This window comes from Saccostrea cucullata, unplaced genomic scaffold, assembly GCF_032062105.1.
Source record: "Saccostrea cucullata isolate Sc308-1 unplaced genomic scaffold, CSIRO_AGI_Scuc_v1 ctg4515, whole genome shotgun sequence".
Taxonomy (NCBI): domain Eukaryota; kingdom Metazoa; phylum Mollusca; class Bivalvia; order Ostreida; family Ostreidae; genus Saccostrea; species Saccostrea cuccullata.
The window spans coordinates 17,000-34,455 of record NW_026931079.1 but is presented as its reverse complement, the minus strand read 5'-3'; the positions used below and the strand labels follow the sequence as shown (position 1 = coordinate 34,455).

Sequence of the window (17,456 nt, the reverse complement as noted above, 5' to 3'; positions counted from 1 at the left end):
TAAGCCTTAATTTTCCAGAGAGAAGAATAATCTAATGCACAACTTTGATCTCCGAGATACACTATGTTTATACTAATATGTATAAATTATCCAAGTTATGAAATATGAATCAAAATAAACCGCTGTTAATGACTTCATGAGTTACGCAGGAATCCATTGCTTTTTACAATCCCCGATTGACCTTTTACATGCATATATCATTAGCAAAATCAAAATGGCGAACCCGAACGTGCAATAGGACTATATTGACCATTAGAATCTTTATAACCCTTTGCTTGACAGACGTTAAACATGGTACACTTGATCCCTTTGAAGAGTATATAATTCCTATTGATTTTGAGGTCACATGCAAGCTTTAAGGTCAATGGTGAAAATGGACATTAAAATATATCATGTATATTAATAGCACAATATGTTGAGAACCCTATGCTTGACAGACAAATGTAAAAATAAAGACTGAAAGGTTAAGGTCATTTTTTAGGAAAATGTTGAATCAAGTCAAGAAACACCAATGGATAGCCAAGAAAGCCCAGTTTCAGAGGCATCAATTTCTGGTATCGATCGCCTATCAAAACTTGCAGCGTGCAACAAGAGTCATGCTAAAACACTTAGAGGGTCATTTGTTCGTTCAAGTGAGCAATCAAGAAGAAGATATTGCTGCCAAAGCAAATAAATGCTTCTCTCTTCTTTTAAAGAAATATGTCCTGGAGAAAGTGATGCCTTAAAAGATGCAATGTTTTAAAAATTAGAAAAGTTTCATTACAAGTCACCGACACTTATTGAGGCTCTAACTGAGAGTAACCTAAAAGCTGAGACACCAACAGTTGGGCGTCAAATATTATCTATTCTTACCACTCAGACCAGTTTTCAAGATGTTAATACCACGAGACAATTGTCCGAGCCGCAGTGAATTTGCAATCAAGTATAAAATTTGATCAAAAATCAAAAAAAAAAGTATAGCAAGTAATTAATTTTATGTACTACGTATTTGTAGCTATAGATATTATTGCACCATGTGATTAGGCCTCATATGGACCTATGACCTGTGAATAACTTCATACAGATATGAAGTTATTAGTTCTCTGCTTGTTTATATAATAGAAAGATACCACAAAAGTACATGTATATATTTGTTAATAAATGTATATTAATGAAAGAAAAACATGCTTTTCTCATTCTGTTACAAATTTTTGTTAAACATTTCCAATTTGATATTTTGTAATGGACAGAATAATGAGTTCTTGTTGTTCATAAATCTTTTTAGTCAGTAGAACATTGTATGCATGTGTACTACAAACACAAATTTGTGTACTACAAATTGCATTTCTCCCAATCTTTTGAGTAATATGTAATCCGCTCTGAAATGAAAGCAAAATTGAATTAAAAAACTATCGCAAATAAAATGAAATTGAGTTCTAAACCATACACTTGTATGAAACTTGTGCTGGTAGTAATCCTGTCATGATTTATTTGATGTGCAATTTCTCTTCACAAGTCTTTTCAGACACTTAAAAAGGTCTAGATTTTGCTTATAACTATTGCCTATTGAATTCTTACCATGCATTTCCCAAGTTTTCGGAACAAGCATGAAATATTGCAAAAATTGTACTTTTTTGGCATAGTGCCAAAATGTACAATTTTAAAGATATGATTGCTCTTTTGTATGAAGTTAAACCTTTATTTATCAAATGTTTTTTTTTAAGTAGATTATGCTTAATATTGACTAACAATTACATTTCCTCTCAGTATTTGACAATATTTTTAAAAAATCACTCAGAAATAGAGTAAGTTGCATTTTTTGGCAAAGTGCCAAAAACATATAACTTTCTCGTCATGGTTTCTCTAGACTGTGATGTTTCTCCATAAATTTTATTATACTTTTTAAAAGTCAAGATTATGCTTGTTAACTGTTTATAATTGCATTTATTTCATGTATTAGCCAAATGTTTGAAAATCATGCATGAAAAAACAGCAAAAATGCACTTCTTGGCACAATGCAAAGTAATGAAAAATTGAATGTACACTATGCAAACACCTTTTATTACAGAGTAATAATGATTGCAGGTATAAAAAGATCTATCTGTAGAAAAATGAAATTTATAATTAATGTTTACTATTTACGCTAGAATTTAATTTACTGTGGGATGAAAAAGGGTCAAAAATGGGCTTATTTCACAGCTATAGAACCACTGCTTGGTTACCATAGCAACGGTTGATTATTTGTTTGTTTTTTATTCATATTTGTGCAAGATAAAGGAAAGAAAGCCAACAACTGCAAAATCATTGAAATCGGTGACATCAAGTGGCCAGGCCTCTTTTAATTTCTCTGATGTTTACATAGAATCAGTGTTAAACAACATCTACATTTGAGAAAGGAAATTAAATTTTGCTTTCAGCATAATAGTCAGTTTGTTGATTTTTAATAAGCCTTGCAAATTGATACTTTTTTTAATGTATGTTTTGTGTACATAATACTTCATATTCATGCAGTGCATGTATTTTGTAAACTAGATTTCAAACCCAGGGGTTCATAGTCTTCTGCTAGTGTTCGTGATATGTACTCCGTATGTTATGACATTTCTTGCAAGCTGCTGGAGAGTTTTCTTTGGAAATATAAAACGGCCTTCATTTACAACAGTGCTTATGGTAATTAATTATTTCAATAAAAAGGAATATTATCTAAACTAATATATAATATATCATATATTGATATAATAGAAACGTTAACAAAAAAAAATTTTAATTGCAGTGTGCGGGGATAGAAGTGCTACATTCAATTGGGCTGTGTGTGCTAGTGTTTAAACTCTTGCCTGATCTAGGAGCTTTACAAAGGATATGTCTTTTGAGTGCTACAGCATTACTTCCAAGCGTTCTCAAATTATTTTCAATTCGGGAATTGCAATCGTTTAAGCCCGGAAGAAAATTAGGAACAATAATGATGATAATTGTTGATATAGTCGCCATTGTTATGCAGATGTCGGCAATTCTTTTTCTCCTTCACCCGTATTTCAAGTTTAAGCCAGAAACATATCAACCAATAAATGCCAATGAAACACAGGTACTCGACAGCGGTATTTTCAGTGAACTTTCCACAGATTTAAGTTGGTATTTCAAGGTATTACTATCGCTACTTCTCTGCTCCGTATCATGGTGGGAAAATTTTGTACTTGATAAGGCTTGCTTCTCAGAAGCTGCTCGACAGAATATCCGAAAAGTAAGATATGAGTTACAGGAAAGCCGACCTTACATATACATCTTTGTTTCATTCCTCAAAATTGCCATCACCATTTTGTTCGCACGTCTTCTCGTCGGGGAATCCATTGGATTGTTGAAAGGTGAATTCTGGTCTGAAGTAAGAGATTACAAAAAAGTTGCCTACTTCTCGGATATCATTGCACTTATAATATCCAGCTTCGTTGGATATTCTGCTGCATACACTTCCTGTAAATTACAGATGCAGCAAATCTCGTTCTCCCTACCTTGCCTACTATCAACGCCGCTTTTTATTGTACTTTTGACATATTACTGCGAAACAAGTGAGGATTATATTTCGATGTTTTCTACTAATAATATAGATTGCGACGATGAGATGTTAGGCGATTATTTTTATATTATGATTTTTGGACATTGGTTTTTGTCCATATATTGGATTGGTCAGCACATCTGGTATCCTTCTCAGGAACGTTTGGCTAAAGTAAAAACGTAAGAATGCAAAAGAATTTGCAAATAATATTATGCAAGTTTCAGAAAATTCAAAAAAAGATGAAATATAAAACATAAATGATTTGTGTATTCAAATTTCCTTTAACAGGTTGTTTGTTAATCCGCTGTATTGTGGAATACTGTTAGAGCAACATTTGGTAATGAACAGAAAACGAAGGAACCAAAGCATTTATAAACGAGAAATAAAGAAAAATGAGAAAAACATAGTAGAGTTTACGTAAGTTATTAGTTGTTCTTACGCATACAACACAAAAAAACAAACCTAACATGATTAGTATCAAATTAAATGCACGTTTCGAAATTAAGATATTGTTAATCGTGGCTCAGAGATCTGGCATAATAATTTTTTGGAAGTTTTTACATTCATGATTAAAATTTACATTGAAGTATTTAGTTGGTGCCTTCTTTTTGAGTGGACAACATACTGCATTTAGGCCTGTTTATAACTAAGTTTACACAGTAACTGTTATTTTAGTAGTAATGGACCAAATAGGGTCGTTACTTTCGCTTGTCCAATATTGGTTTGTGTGTGAAAGGATGTATGTGAGGCAGTATAGGTTTGTAAATGCGTGTGAGAGGGAGAAAGGGTGTGTGTGTGTGTGTGCGAGAGAGAGAGAGAGAGAGAGAGAGAGAGAGAGACGTTTATCTATGCGATTAATAAACATATGATAATCTATTGCTTTAAGTATGGAATATGAAAATAACGTTACATTATTTTCCAGCCTGGAGACTGACAGCATACAGACGTATGTATTTTTTTTATTTAATTTTTCATGGAAACATTTATATATTTTGACAAAAAAAAAATACTCTCTCATAAAATGGTACATATTTAAAAAGATGATTAAATTGGGAAAGAGTTCATCGAGGATTTGTAATTGGATGATCCCAGGAAGGAATAGAAGCCCACGATATTTTGAATTTCTCAGATATGCAGTGCACGTTTTACCTGGAACCTATTGTAATACATGTACAGGAATCAAGATCAGTGAGAGCCAAATAAGCATAAACACCCATATTTTAAAAATGGTATTTCTAGGATTAATGCCAACAAATAAAGGATATAACTACCATAACTAGTAATACCTACTTAAGACCTTCTTTAAATCAGTTTCGACCTACTTGAATTAAAAAATTTTGTTTCCCTCATCAATAAAATTTGAAAAAAAGGGAAAAAAAGTTGTATAACATTCTACTCACAATAGGTATGCGAAGAGGGAAAAAAGTTCCAGGTTAATAAAAGTTCTACCCTGACGGGCTTATGTTTTATATGAAAAAAAAATGTTAGAAAAAAAGATTATATGTATTTATACGAGGGTCATTCAAAAAATACGTAGACAATGTCCTCAATCATCATATTATTCTTACAAAAATTTAGATCAACACATTTTTATATGTGTAAAACATTTATTTTGTCAGTGTTTAAAGTTTCATTCCATTTGTTTTAATGGAACTCGTGTTAGACAATTTTAAAAGAAACATATTTTGTCATCACGGAGCATGGTTACATGTAACGACACTATGGCGTCAAAAACAACGTCGAAAAATTTTCTTAAAATTACTCTGCCTTTTCATTTCATCCACTGTTTGTTGCTTCTTCTGGATTCTTGAATCTATAGCCCTTTACACCTAGTTAACCAACAATTGTTTGAGTACCTTAAGTAAAATGGAAAATATTTTAAATTGAAAGTTAAATTTCAAATTCTTTATCGCGTAACTCTTGTTTTCACAAGTTCCGCAAAATAAAATCGCAAATCACATTTTATGACGTTGCTAACTCTTTGAAAAGATTTTTCTATAATTTGTTTCTTCGCAGATCGTTCGTGGTCCGATTCCAAGTTTCTTGCACTCAAACAATGGTCATTCCCATTATAAACAAATGCATAGCACTTTTGCATCAATTTCCTGGTTCATCAAGCATTCTCAGAGTTTCTTTTAAAGGTTTCCCGAATGCAAAACAAAATTTTATCGGTACTCCTAGCTCCGTGACGTCCTTCAACGTCATCATTTTTTGCTTCCTTTCATGAAGTCTATCTGCCTTTAAAGATTGATATCTTTTAAACGAAATGATGTATCACATTAAATTTAGCATACGAAGTAATTGAACAATTTTGAATTTAAACATTTCAATTTTATTTCATTGAAGGGCCATTTATCAGAGGTATGACTCTAGACATTATAGTGTATAATTAGAAAATAGATCAATTTTTACCCTGCTCCGTGACCCCATTTTTCTGTCTTAAATCTTTGATAATTTTGATAATTATCAAGATATTTTCCAATTTTTTCGCTCAAATTATTTGAATTCATTGTTACAATATGTGTAAAAAATTTCGTTTTAATATGACGTTAAATAAAAAGGTTATGACAAAAGTCTACGAACTTTTTGAATGGCCCTCGTAGTTGTTATTTTGCACATGGATTCAACTAAACATATATCGCGCTATTTTCATAAACTAAAAATAAATGGTAAGTCTTTTGAATATTGTAAAAATCAAAGGTTTAAAACTTGTATGCAATTTTTGTTTGTCGGGTGACTTTCAACAAGATCATCTTGCTCAGAATATTTAATTTCTGTAATCATGGTAATATCCATGCCTTGTATAAAAATACACCATAAAATCACATAAAATATTTTGGATGCTCGGGTTTCTTTTTGCTTCATTCAAATTGCCTTTTCATTATCAGCGCACAAAGTAATTTTTGTCTCAATACATGATATGAAAGATATATCCCTATTTTTTGTGGTTAAAGTATCGATTTGTTTTATAGGGAGTTGAATGATGAATCCAAAGCGAATTTGAAAATCCCTCCTCTTGTTTACGCATGTGCGACTATGTGGCATGAAACTCGCTTTGAAATGGTTCAACTTCTAAAATCTTTGTTCAGGTTGGTATTTTGATATGCATTTCGAAAATTTATCATTATTTGATGTCCTTGGTAAATTTCTTTCGTCATTTTTTAAGGCTAGATGAAGATCAGTTTAACAGAGCAGAAACATACAAACTTGCAAAGAAAGAAAATGAATATGAAATGAACGAAACTAACCTACCTGAAGACTACTATGAATTGGAAGGTGATTTGAAAGCCAAGAAATTTTTATGTGCTGATTTTTTATCACTAGATAAACAATTCTTGCTTATAAAAGTAAGTCACATTTCCTTTTTTTCTTTTACTATTTATTTAGCTCACATTTTGTTTGATGACGCATTTAATAAAAAAGGCAATGTCAACGACTTTGTGGAAACATTTGCATCCGTAATAAATGAATCTGCAAGGTATGTAACGATCGAACGAAGTGAAAACATGCGATAATTTTATTTGAAAAAAACTTTCTCGTCAGATTGCACTCTTCATGTATTCACATTATTTACAGCCTAGAAAACAATATCTTTTTAGCGCTGTTCATGGGGAGGCGTTTGAACTTGAGAAACCTTTTATTTTTCCCACGGTTTACGGTGGTCAAGTGATATATAGGATGCCTGGTGGAAATCTAATGTTCATCCATTTGAAAGATAAATCAAAAATACGTCACAAGAAAAGGTGGTCACAGGTTAGGCTTTCTTTTTAAACAATACATAAATGTTATTGAACTGAAGAGTCTCATTAGTTTTCGAATACTTGGACATTTTAGAGTGTTTCATACAATTGTGTATTCTGGCTTTTAATATCAAAGCAAAAAACTGTTTACAAAGTTTTCTTTTTCAATATGTAACCAATTTTCCCTGAATCGAATAATATATCAACAGGTGATGTACATGTACTACCTGCTTGGCTATCGCTTAACAACTGAGATATCTCACAAAATCATCAAAGAAGATGAACAGAACAGTACTGGAGAAGTATCAGAGAGTCTGGATGATTTTGATATAAAACTAAAAGCAAAGGTACAAAGAAGCTTTGTATATTGGGGTTATAAATCAAACCGTACAATCATTTCATTATTAACAGTTGTTATTTCTCTTTCTCTCTCTCCAAAAAGAAAAAAAAAAAAAAAAAAAAAAGAAGGGATATACATGTACACAGTCAACAGATTAAATTTTGAACGCTTGTATATGGAAAGGAAACATTTAAACTACTTTCTCTGGTTACAGTGTATTAAGAACTATTACATTGATTCATATTCCAAAACATGGCTTAGTATTTTGCTTCGTTGAAAAAAAATCAATTTGAGAAGATAAATAGTCTTCATTGAAAGCGAAAAAAAAAATGATGACGTTACTGAACGTCACTGAGCAGCACATTACAATGTTTTTTTTTTTTGTTTTTTTTGTTTTTTTTTTTTTTAATTTTCATGGAATAATTAGGCTGAAAACACATTTCTCCTTGCGTTGGATGGTGATGTAGACTTTAATCCTGGTTCGGTGAGACTTTTGATTGACAGGATGAGGAAAGATGAGAGAGTTGGAGCCGCATGTGGACGCATTCATCCAGTTGGCAGTGGTATTGAAAAAAATAATATCTTCTAGAACATGTTTTTGTTAAGTCTTGGAATAATCCTATAAAAAGTACTAAAATTGTAAATTATAGTTTACAATTGTTAACATTAATTAGTGATACCTTTGACACTTAAAACTATTATTACCTAATGTAAGCTACATTTAAGTTGTGTTGTGGTAAAGTCGGGAATTTTTTCTAAAAGTTATTTAATCTTTCTTATCTTTTTTGCTTGATTAGATTTAATGTGTATCAAATATTTTTCCTTAGCTTGTTTGGATTTAATATGTAACCGAATATTTATTGTTCCGGTTTGGTCAATGGAAAATATTATGTTTAAGTTTATTAAGCCTATCAAAATGTTTCTGGTTAGATTACATTTATATTTAACTTCAGGTCCAATTGTGTGGTACCAGAAATTTGAATATGCTGTGGCTCACTGGCTGCAGAAAGCAACCGAGCACGTTCTAGGCTGCGTTCTTTGTTCCCCCGGATGCTTCAGTCTATTTAGAGGCTCTGCATTAATGGACAATAATGTAATGAAAAAGTATACGTTACTGCCGTCTGAAGCATCACATCACCTTATGTATGATCAAGGTAAGACCATGGTGAAAGTGGTGATCATAGAGACCTACATAGTTACGCAAAAATCATATTCAAATATTATTTCAAGAGAAAACCCTTTTTTCCAAGTCAAAATGGATCCTTCGGGTGAGACAATGATTCCCTCAATTGAAGGAAATCATGTTCAAGGACAGATGATACAAAAATTGTTTTTCATTGGAGAAGACTTAATTTCTCGTCACAGGATTAGAAATGTCGATAATTCTAAGAATGGTTTCATCAAAGAACTGAAAATAAAATAGACTTTGAAAATATTAGTTATATTTCAATAGAATAGCAAAAATGGAAAATCACACTCAGTAAAGCTTTAAAGGCGAATACGTTATCTTGGTGCTAAAAGTAAATAAAATCTTATATTTATATTTAAACCAGGCGAAGACAGATGGCTTTGCACACTTCTTCTTCAACAAGGGTATAGAGTGGATTATTCAGCCGGAGCTGACGCTTTTACATATGCTCCTGAGGGCTTCAACGAGTACTTCAATCAAAGGAAGAGATGGGGTCCATCAACGCTTGCCAACATCATGTCTTTATTACAAGACAGCAAAAATACAGTGAAAACTAATTCGAACATTAGCTGGCTGTACATTTTTTATCAAGGTATCTGCCGGTTTTGGATGATTTATCGTTTCTTTGAAGAATGACTCCTTATACGCCCTTAATCTAAGTTGTTTAGGAGACAAGATCTTCCAACAATATATTGGAATTCTCATGGGTTTTAATTGTGCCTTAGTATCAGCAGACTCTTTTTGTATTCATATGTAGTAGAATTTGTTCAAAATCATATATTTGAAAAGAAGAAAACACTTGTTGTGGCCTTCAACTCAACAATTGGGTATATCGACATGTTGTTATTTAACAATGGTTACTTCTATTCTTGTGTCAATACTATTATTGCGATGAGCTTCAGATAAAGGACATCACAGAGTCTGACACGTCTGTTTCATATTTGAATATTTTACTCGAAAAAGGCATTAAAAATAATTTAACTACCACCTTTATCTTTTCAATCGTCAACTTCCTTGCTAATGCAGCAATATGCTGTACCTTACCTCCATCACCTACATATGGGTCTCGATACCCAGAAGCATGCTTTATGTACGTCCAATGTCCAGTTTCTAAAACGAGGTAGACTATTGACGAGTAAGTTGATGAAACAAGAATACTATAAGTCTTGCATACAGTCATCATTTCGTACAGTCGATACAATGACCTTTTCAGCAAAAACAATTTATCATTGAGTGAAATGCTGACTCGCGTTTTTATAATAATTGTAAGGCTATTATTTACACACTGAATTGTCGACGATATATTATCCGGTTATTTCCGAAAATGACAGGGAAGACATGGGAGCGTAACCGGTCGAGAGGAGGTACTCGCTCCTACATGGCATCTAATCCTATCTATTATGTTTAAGAGGTCCGTTTTTGATCAGCTCTTATTTTAGTTTAATGGATCTGAGTCTACATATCTTTTGTTTTTTCTCCTAATATTTTATCATAAAAAAACAATTTCGTGTAAAATGTTAAAGTGTAGTTTATCTTTTAAACAGAATTTTAATTTCTTTTTAATTTTTCTAGCATCTTTGATGGCTGCAACATTAATTGGACCTGCAACAATTTTGATGATGATTGCCGGTGCTTTTGTCGCAGTCTTTGGTGTTGAATTGATTACGTCATATATCGCTTCCCTCGTCCCCGCAGTTCTTTATTTTATAATCTGTGTCACATGTAGCACGAAAATCCAATTGATTTTTGCTCAGATACTGAGTGGGCTCTATGTTATTATTATGATGGTTGTACTTGTTGGCGTCATCATAACCGCCGTCACGGAGTCTCCATATCACCCAAGCGTTGTTTTCCTTGTTGGAATAGTAGCCATCTTTGTATTTGCTGCATTGTGTCATCCGAGAGAATGGAGCAACATTATCTTTGGTTTCCTTTACTTCATTTTGGTACCATGTGGCTTTTTAATCTTAATTATCTACTCGCTATGTAATTTGAACGACGTGTCTTGGGGAACACGTGAAAGTGCTACACCGAACGCCAAAGCCAGGCAGAAAAAAGGTGTTCTTTCCAAAATACTTAATCCATTTCAAAAACTAAGAGAGTCTCTTTCTATTTCACGGAATTCTGAAAAGGATGCGTACATAAACCTGCTCAAGTCGATGACACATGTTATGGAGCAAAGTAAAATGACAAGGAAGCGTACTTCCTCTGAAGGCGATTTAAAAGAAGTTATCGTTAACACAGATATTAAAAGAGAGCACAAAGATGCTGAAAACAGTAAAGGACGGGTAATTCTACCGTTATTGTTGTCTATTGGCATATAATATGTCAAAAAAACTTGTTTTGCTGTTTAAGGTACATGTAATGTCAAGTGTATTTCAAAATGGAATAATTTGAGATTTAGATGTATTTGTAGATAAGTCCCATTTTTTTGTATCAAATGTCAAAATTTAAACAATTTTTTTTTCTACATGAGGTAGATACTACTTTCATATCCCGTCCTTGGGCTGTAATACAGAGGACTTGGTCACTATTTTCAAGAAACTAAATGCATTCTTAAACTTTAAAGTCAGGTTCTAAAGGTCATTTTCAAAACTATTAGATCACATAGTACTGTAGGCCAACTTTCATTTGAGTTTCATGATCTAGTATTAATCGTAAATATTAATCGCCGTGAACCAATCATTTTGCTCAGTATTTGTAGATTATGTTTTCTCAGTCGCGAAAAGTGATCCTCTCGGATTGATTTTAAATCGCAAATAAAAGATGCCGCAAATAATAGTTGGTTAATAGTATAAAAGGGGAAACAACTCTTGGTGTTAGTTTTTGTTTTTTGAGCATTTTTGAAATCCATGAAATAAATAAACAATGATAACATATTTGATATTTATGTAAAATCAACAACTTTAAATAACTAAACAAAATAGAAAAAATAGATAACCTTCTGCCTTAAATTCTTAACTGTGATTAATTATAGTTGACCCTAGAGCTCCCACAAAGCCCTATAATCAGTGTTAATTCTGTGCTATGCTATAAACATTGCTTAAAATTGTAAATTTCAAAATTTATATGCTCAGTTTGAATATCTTTATGCTTAGTACTGTGATAATTTTTTTTTTATTTTTATTGATTATGTAATTTAGATTAAAACACATAAAATGGTGAAAGAAGTAAAAAGTAAAAAGGGCTCTGGACCGGGATGGATTGCCAAATGTGGGTTTCCAGGCACCTACACTGAAATGAAAGAGCAAGAGGCTAATTTTTGGAAAACATTTGTTGAGAAGTATGTATATATTCTTATGAGAGTATCTTCACATTTGGAAGATAAATTTTTAAAAATCTTATATCAAAAGACATTCCTTTTAAAAAAATATTCTCAATAAAATTGTTTTTTGAAAGATCTCTTCTACATAATATAGTACGTTTCTGTTGTTTTCTTCTGTCTATTGAGTGCTGTATGCTTGTATTCTTAGTTTGAAATCCTAATCATTTAACAAACATGCACATAACCTTTCTTACAAAAATACCATGTCACAAAGGGAATTATTCATCATTAATTAAACTTGCAAATAATACTTTTTGCTACATACAAAGAAATAAATGCATGAAAGATAATTCGTTTTTGGTACAAGGCAGTAGTTGTACTTTGGTAACTCGTGCACTGATATACATGGATATGTCGAAGTGATTTGGAAAGCTGAACATTTTATTTTTTAGCTCTTCAAAATCGGGCATTCAGCACAATATTTTCGACAGTTTACTTGGGAATCAATAATATATAAAACCAAATGTCTATATTTTGTATCTATATCCTATTAGCTACTTAATGTTAGTATGAGGTTCATGTTATTTAACTTCATTTCTTAGGGCCAAGTTTCCTAGGTCTTTCTGTTACCTTCTCACCTTTTATTATATACCCATCGATTTCCTAGTGTTTGTTACTGTTAATTTTACAAAGTTTGATCCGATTTTCCGGATCACCACACTGTGGTTTTCTGAATCCATATCACCACTCTCTAAAACTGATGACGTAGTACGCAAAAACATGACGTTATTTTTCTTGCGCGTTAAAAAGTCCCTTGTTATTATGCTTTGTTTTATGGATAAATATTATACAATTGATCTCTAAAGTTTTAATCTGCTATATTTAGCTAGTTATAAGGGAGTATATAACAAATTTATCATTATAACAGTAACTTGATCCGAAGAGCCGTATCACGTCTCTTTGACAGGCGCGGATCATCAGATCAAACTCGACGCTTCGCGTCTCGTTAAATCTGATGATCCGCACCTGTCAACTCGATGTGATACGACCCTTCGGATCAAGTTACTGTTATAATAATATATATAAACCGCATGTTACAATTAATTTATATAAAGCATAATAACCACAAGTATATCTCCTTGCAAAGAACATATCTTTATATCAAACTGCATTCGACATCAATTCTGATACAAATTACCTCTTTTCCATTTCACGCCTCACTCACCCACAAACAAACAAACATCATTAACTTCTAGATCCTCTCCAGCTCCGTTGTGAGGGGATAAAAATGTAGGTGACGCATTAAATGTCAATATCATCCCACATTGTTTTTAAAAAAGGTATTTAAAACCTCTGAATCCTCTGGAAAAAGACGAAGATAAGGAGAAAAAGTGAAGGAAGATTTAAGAGAATTGAGGAACAATGTATGTTTTTTTTGGCCTTGATTAATCTCATCTGGATATCAGTGAACTTCCTGTTCCAATTGCGCATACAACAGTAGTCACTTTTGTAAAACTGTGGTGAGATTGCTTAGTTTTAGTTGTGTCCCTTTAAGTTGCTCCTTGGCTAAAAGTACTATTTAGTGAGTCTTTCAGCTTTATTTGCATAACAAAATTTATCAAAATAACAGTTGAACGACAATATTTTTTTTTCAACTTAATTTGATTAAATAAAACTAATTTATGACTTTTCATATTGCAGGAAAATGGGGAAGAAATAAAAACTGATATTCTTGGCTTATTGTTCAAAATTTTCTTCACCTTGATTCTGCTTATTCAGTTCTGTGGTATGATTATGCACAGGTTTGTATTTTTTTTTTAAAAAAAATTTTTTGGAAAAAATGAAATACCTGTACATTTAATAATACGCCAAAATTAATTGTATAACAGAAGACAGCAAATTGACGTAAACGATCAAAATACTTAACCAATTGATCAACGTTTTATTTCAAAACCTAAACTTTCATAATGATTAAAAGAGTGAATAAGGTGAAAGATCTGCAAGTTTATGCATGTAATAAAAACATTGCAATTTACTTATAAATATTTTGAATGGGGGACATTTTTACACCTTGTAGCTATTACAGAGATCCCTAACCCTTTTAAAAATAAAAGAAGGAACAATGTAAACGAAGCCAGAAGATTTTGTAAATCTTTCAAATGGTATCGTAGAAACTTCAGAGGAAGAAAGGATGAAAGAACAGAAATATATAAAGCAACAAATTTTCAGCCTTCAGGAAACAGGTTCAATGAAGCTTTAAATCCGAGGATGAAATATCTTCTCTTTACGGATGAATGCATATATAGAAGAAAAAAATCATACTTATTTATTTCTTATTGCAGGAAGAAAAGATAATGTTGGACATCATGAAGAAGAATCGCATTTCAAATCTCGCTTCGATATTGCCATACACTCAAAACAGGATAAGGGATTTATTTACATGGAAACTAGATATAACAAAAATACTAGTAAGAATGAAGAAGCGATACAGTCAGATTTGCGGGAACTGCAGAAGCTTCGAAACCTTCGTGAAACTTTAATGCGAAAAAGACGAAGTGGAGACCTAAAACGTTGATATAAACGGAGAACATTTTGCGTATCGTGGAGGACTTTCTTATGCAGCGAATATTGTCTACCTCGAATAGGGAGGCAAAAGGCAGAGTATTTCTAACGGAAAGAAGCCTTTTCATTAAGGACACAAATTAAAAGTGGACGTAAAATTAACATAAAAATCCGATGGTATAATTATTAAATTTGGTCGAATTTTAAATCATTTCTATATTTTTAATCTATTTATCAATTAGAAAAAATATTAATAAATTGTGTCATTAATGGAGTTTTATGCAAAACAATTATATGTTCATGTATTTACTTACGCTCATTGTATGTTTTTTTACCATAGCATCTATCGACAAATGAAATGTTGGCTGACGTTTATCAATCGAATTGTTAGACCAGTATTTTTCAATGATATGCCTATGGACCTAATTATTTGACTGTTTCAACATGTGTTTTCAGAGAGTTTTTTTTTTGTTCTATAACGTTTTCTGTCTGAATTGTTCTTATCCAGAAAAACAGTCTGTTATCAGAATTTTATATCATTCATTTGTTAGTGAGATAAACATTAAAATATAGCTACTAATATACCATGAATAATTCATTTACTTCTATGTAATAAGCCCTAGACGTTATTCTAAAATATATACATGTAGCTAGTTAAGGTCAATCTGCTCATTCAAATGTTATAAAGAATTACAAACAAGGATTTTGTCAAATTATATCATCATATTTTCATATTCAGAAAATATTTGATTTGTTTATATCCATTAAAACGTAAAGTATCTTAGGAATTAAACAGGATTGAAAATATAATAAAAATACCAAACCGTGGTATGTTTGCAACTTTTGATCAAAGGGTTAGCACAAAATCCTTAGCATGTGAGTTGTGTCTCTATTTGGCAAGAAATAGTATTGCAAAGGAATATCCGGTCCAGTTTCGCATAAAAAAACAAAGAAAAAACATCAAGATATAGAGAAATTGTATTAGCAAAAGTAAAAGAATGTCTAAATAAAAAAAAGTCTTGGGTTACCCTGAAGAGAAAATTCCTATTACAATTATATTTTCAAATTTGAGGAACCTCTAGATTTTAAAAAAAAGCAATGTAAAAATCCATTAAGCTTTAAAATAATTATATTCTTTACGCAATAACCAATTTTATTGTTTTAGTCTAGTTAAAAGTAAAATCTAAAAGTACTTTGCATTATTCACAATTTGTTATATGGCGTTGAAATAATCCCTCGCTGTAACTAAGTAAAAAGAAGATGATACTCCCTAACAAAAATTTACTATAGTTAATATAGTTTATTTTTAATGTATAGTAAAACATTTTGAAATTTGATTTACATGAAACTTTATGTAGAACTTTTATTCATATAAAAGCCTAATATTTCTAAAATTACATATAAAATGTGTTTGCTTGATAGTAAGGTAAATATACAAGGAATACTTCATTTTATTATTTGACAGAAAAGTCCATTTGTAGGAAGTTTAAAAAATAAAATATATCAATTGCTGAAAATGTAAACATATTTGATTTACATAGTGAACACTTTATAAACATATTAATATAGTTAACTATATTATATATTTATATAGTTAATATAGCAAATACGGTTAAGCTATAGTTAAAATACTTTTTTGTTAGGGGTGCAAACATTTTATTAATTTGTTCAACAAAAACTATAAAAAAAAAAATCTGCACAAAAACACATCAAAACGTTAACCCACAACATTCATACAAACAAAAAAAAATCAAAATAAACAAAACAAACAAAAATTAATAACTTTTTACATCCTATTTTTATAATATTGTCAAACCCGCCAGACAAATGTTTTTGACACATGCAAATTGTCAAATAACAAAATGTGATCAAATAGGTTATTTTGTTCGTTTACATCGTATATATACACACTTTCTTAGCACGTAGGATTTCACTCTTTTCTGCAGTAGCATCACGTCGGGTTCATTATTCAGTACACATAATACTTTAATAATAATAAATAATAATTTTACGTAAGAAAAATATATATAGCAAAAAAATTCCTAACAAGTAAAATTCACCGTTGAATTTTGGACTATGATAGGTAACAATTACATACATATACACATGGTAATGTTAAATACGCACGTTTCTTGTATTTGAGTATATACTACAAACAAATCGGCTTTAAAACAGACTATTTATTTCAACCCCCCTCCCCCCCCAAAAAAAAAATGAAAACTTTAAACTATCCGCTGTTTCATGACTTAACAAATAAATCAGTACCGTCAATGACAAGTGCTAATATTTACACATGAATAATTTTCCTCTATTTTCTCTTAATACATCATTTTAAAAGGTTGCTTTTGATATAACAGAACAATATTACAGCGTTGAGTAATTAGATACTTTTTAATCAAATTGTACCTATTATATATCATAATTCAAAACGTCTTAACATTCCTATGATAAAATTTCCCCAAATTCTTGTTAATTTATTTTATGCAATATTTGCTTCGAAATAAAGTACATATAATACCTTCATTTCAATGATGTTAACGTCATACCGTTACACAAACCGTTACAATTTACACGTGTACATATAACGTCAAAGTCATGACGTTACATTGATTACGCTTGAAATCAATACTTATTTCAAACGACTTTAAAAAGAAAACTAGAAAAGATATAATTAAAAAATAAATTGTTTTATTACCCACAAAGTCTACACCATTACTGAATAAAATTTCATTATTTTTTTGTAGCAGGGCATATTTTGTCCCATTTCTTTAGCTCTTTTCAGTCCACACAGGAAAGCTTCCCAAACACTCGCAAAACATTCAGGCCTAATGCACACG

General features: G+C 31.3%; 2 protein-coding genes across 2 annotated transcripts; both read left to right on the top strand.

The window, feature by feature from the left end:
* The first annotated feature begins 2,506 nt into the window (after positions 1-2,506).
* On the top strand, positions 2,507-3,721 carry LOC134231341 (chitin synthase chs-2-like). Its single transcript, XM_062713293.1, has 2 exons — positions 2,507-2,646; positions 2,750-3,721. The coding sequence occupies exons 1-2, from the start codon at positions 2,572-2,574 to the stop codon at positions 3,704-3,706; spliced, it is 1,032 nt and encodes a 343-aa protein (XP_062569277.1). The 5' UTR covers positions 2,507-2,571; the 3' UTR covers positions 3,707-3,721.
* Positions 3,722-6,501: 2,780 nt separating this feature from the next.
* Positions 6,502-13,452, top strand: LOC134231340 (chitin synthase chs-2-like). Its single transcript, XM_062713292.1, has 11 exons — positions 6,502-6,612; positions 6,690-6,799; positions 6,911-7,001; positions 7,123-7,276; positions 7,473-7,610; positions 8,031-8,166; positions 8,557-8,757; positions 9,157-9,384; positions 10,365-11,080; positions 11,936-12,075; positions 13,398-13,452. Exons 1-11 carry the CDS (start codon positions 6,560-6,562, stop codon positions 13,450-13,452), a joined length of 2,022 nt encoding a protein of 673 aa, XP_062569276.1. The 5' UTR covers positions 6,502-6,559.
* Positions 13,453-17,456: the final 4,004 nt, after the last annotated feature.

Excerpts from the sequence above, each read along its gene's own strand:
- LOC134231340 (XM_062713292.1), top strand. The coding sequence starts at position 6,560 with ATGTGGCATGAAACTCGCTTTGAAATGGTTCAACTTCTAAAATCTTTG. Across the intron at positions 6,800-6,910 it reads AGACTACTATGAATTGGAAG|CTCACATTTTGTTTGATGAC; the intron begins GTGATTTGAAAG and ends CTATTTATTTAG. Across the intron at positions 7,002-7,122 it reads GTAATAAATGAATCTGCAAG|CGCTGTTCATGGGGAGGCGT; the intron begins GTATGTAACGAT and ends ATATCTTTTTAG.
- LOC134231341 (XM_062713293.1), top strand. The coding sequence starts at position 2,572 with ATGACATTTCTTGCAAGCTGCTGGAGAGTTTTCTTTGGAAATATAAAA. Across the intron at positions 2,647-2,749 it reads CATTTACAACAGTGCTTATG|TGTGCGGGGATAGAAGTGCT; the intron begins GTAATTAATTAT and ends TTTTAATTGCAG.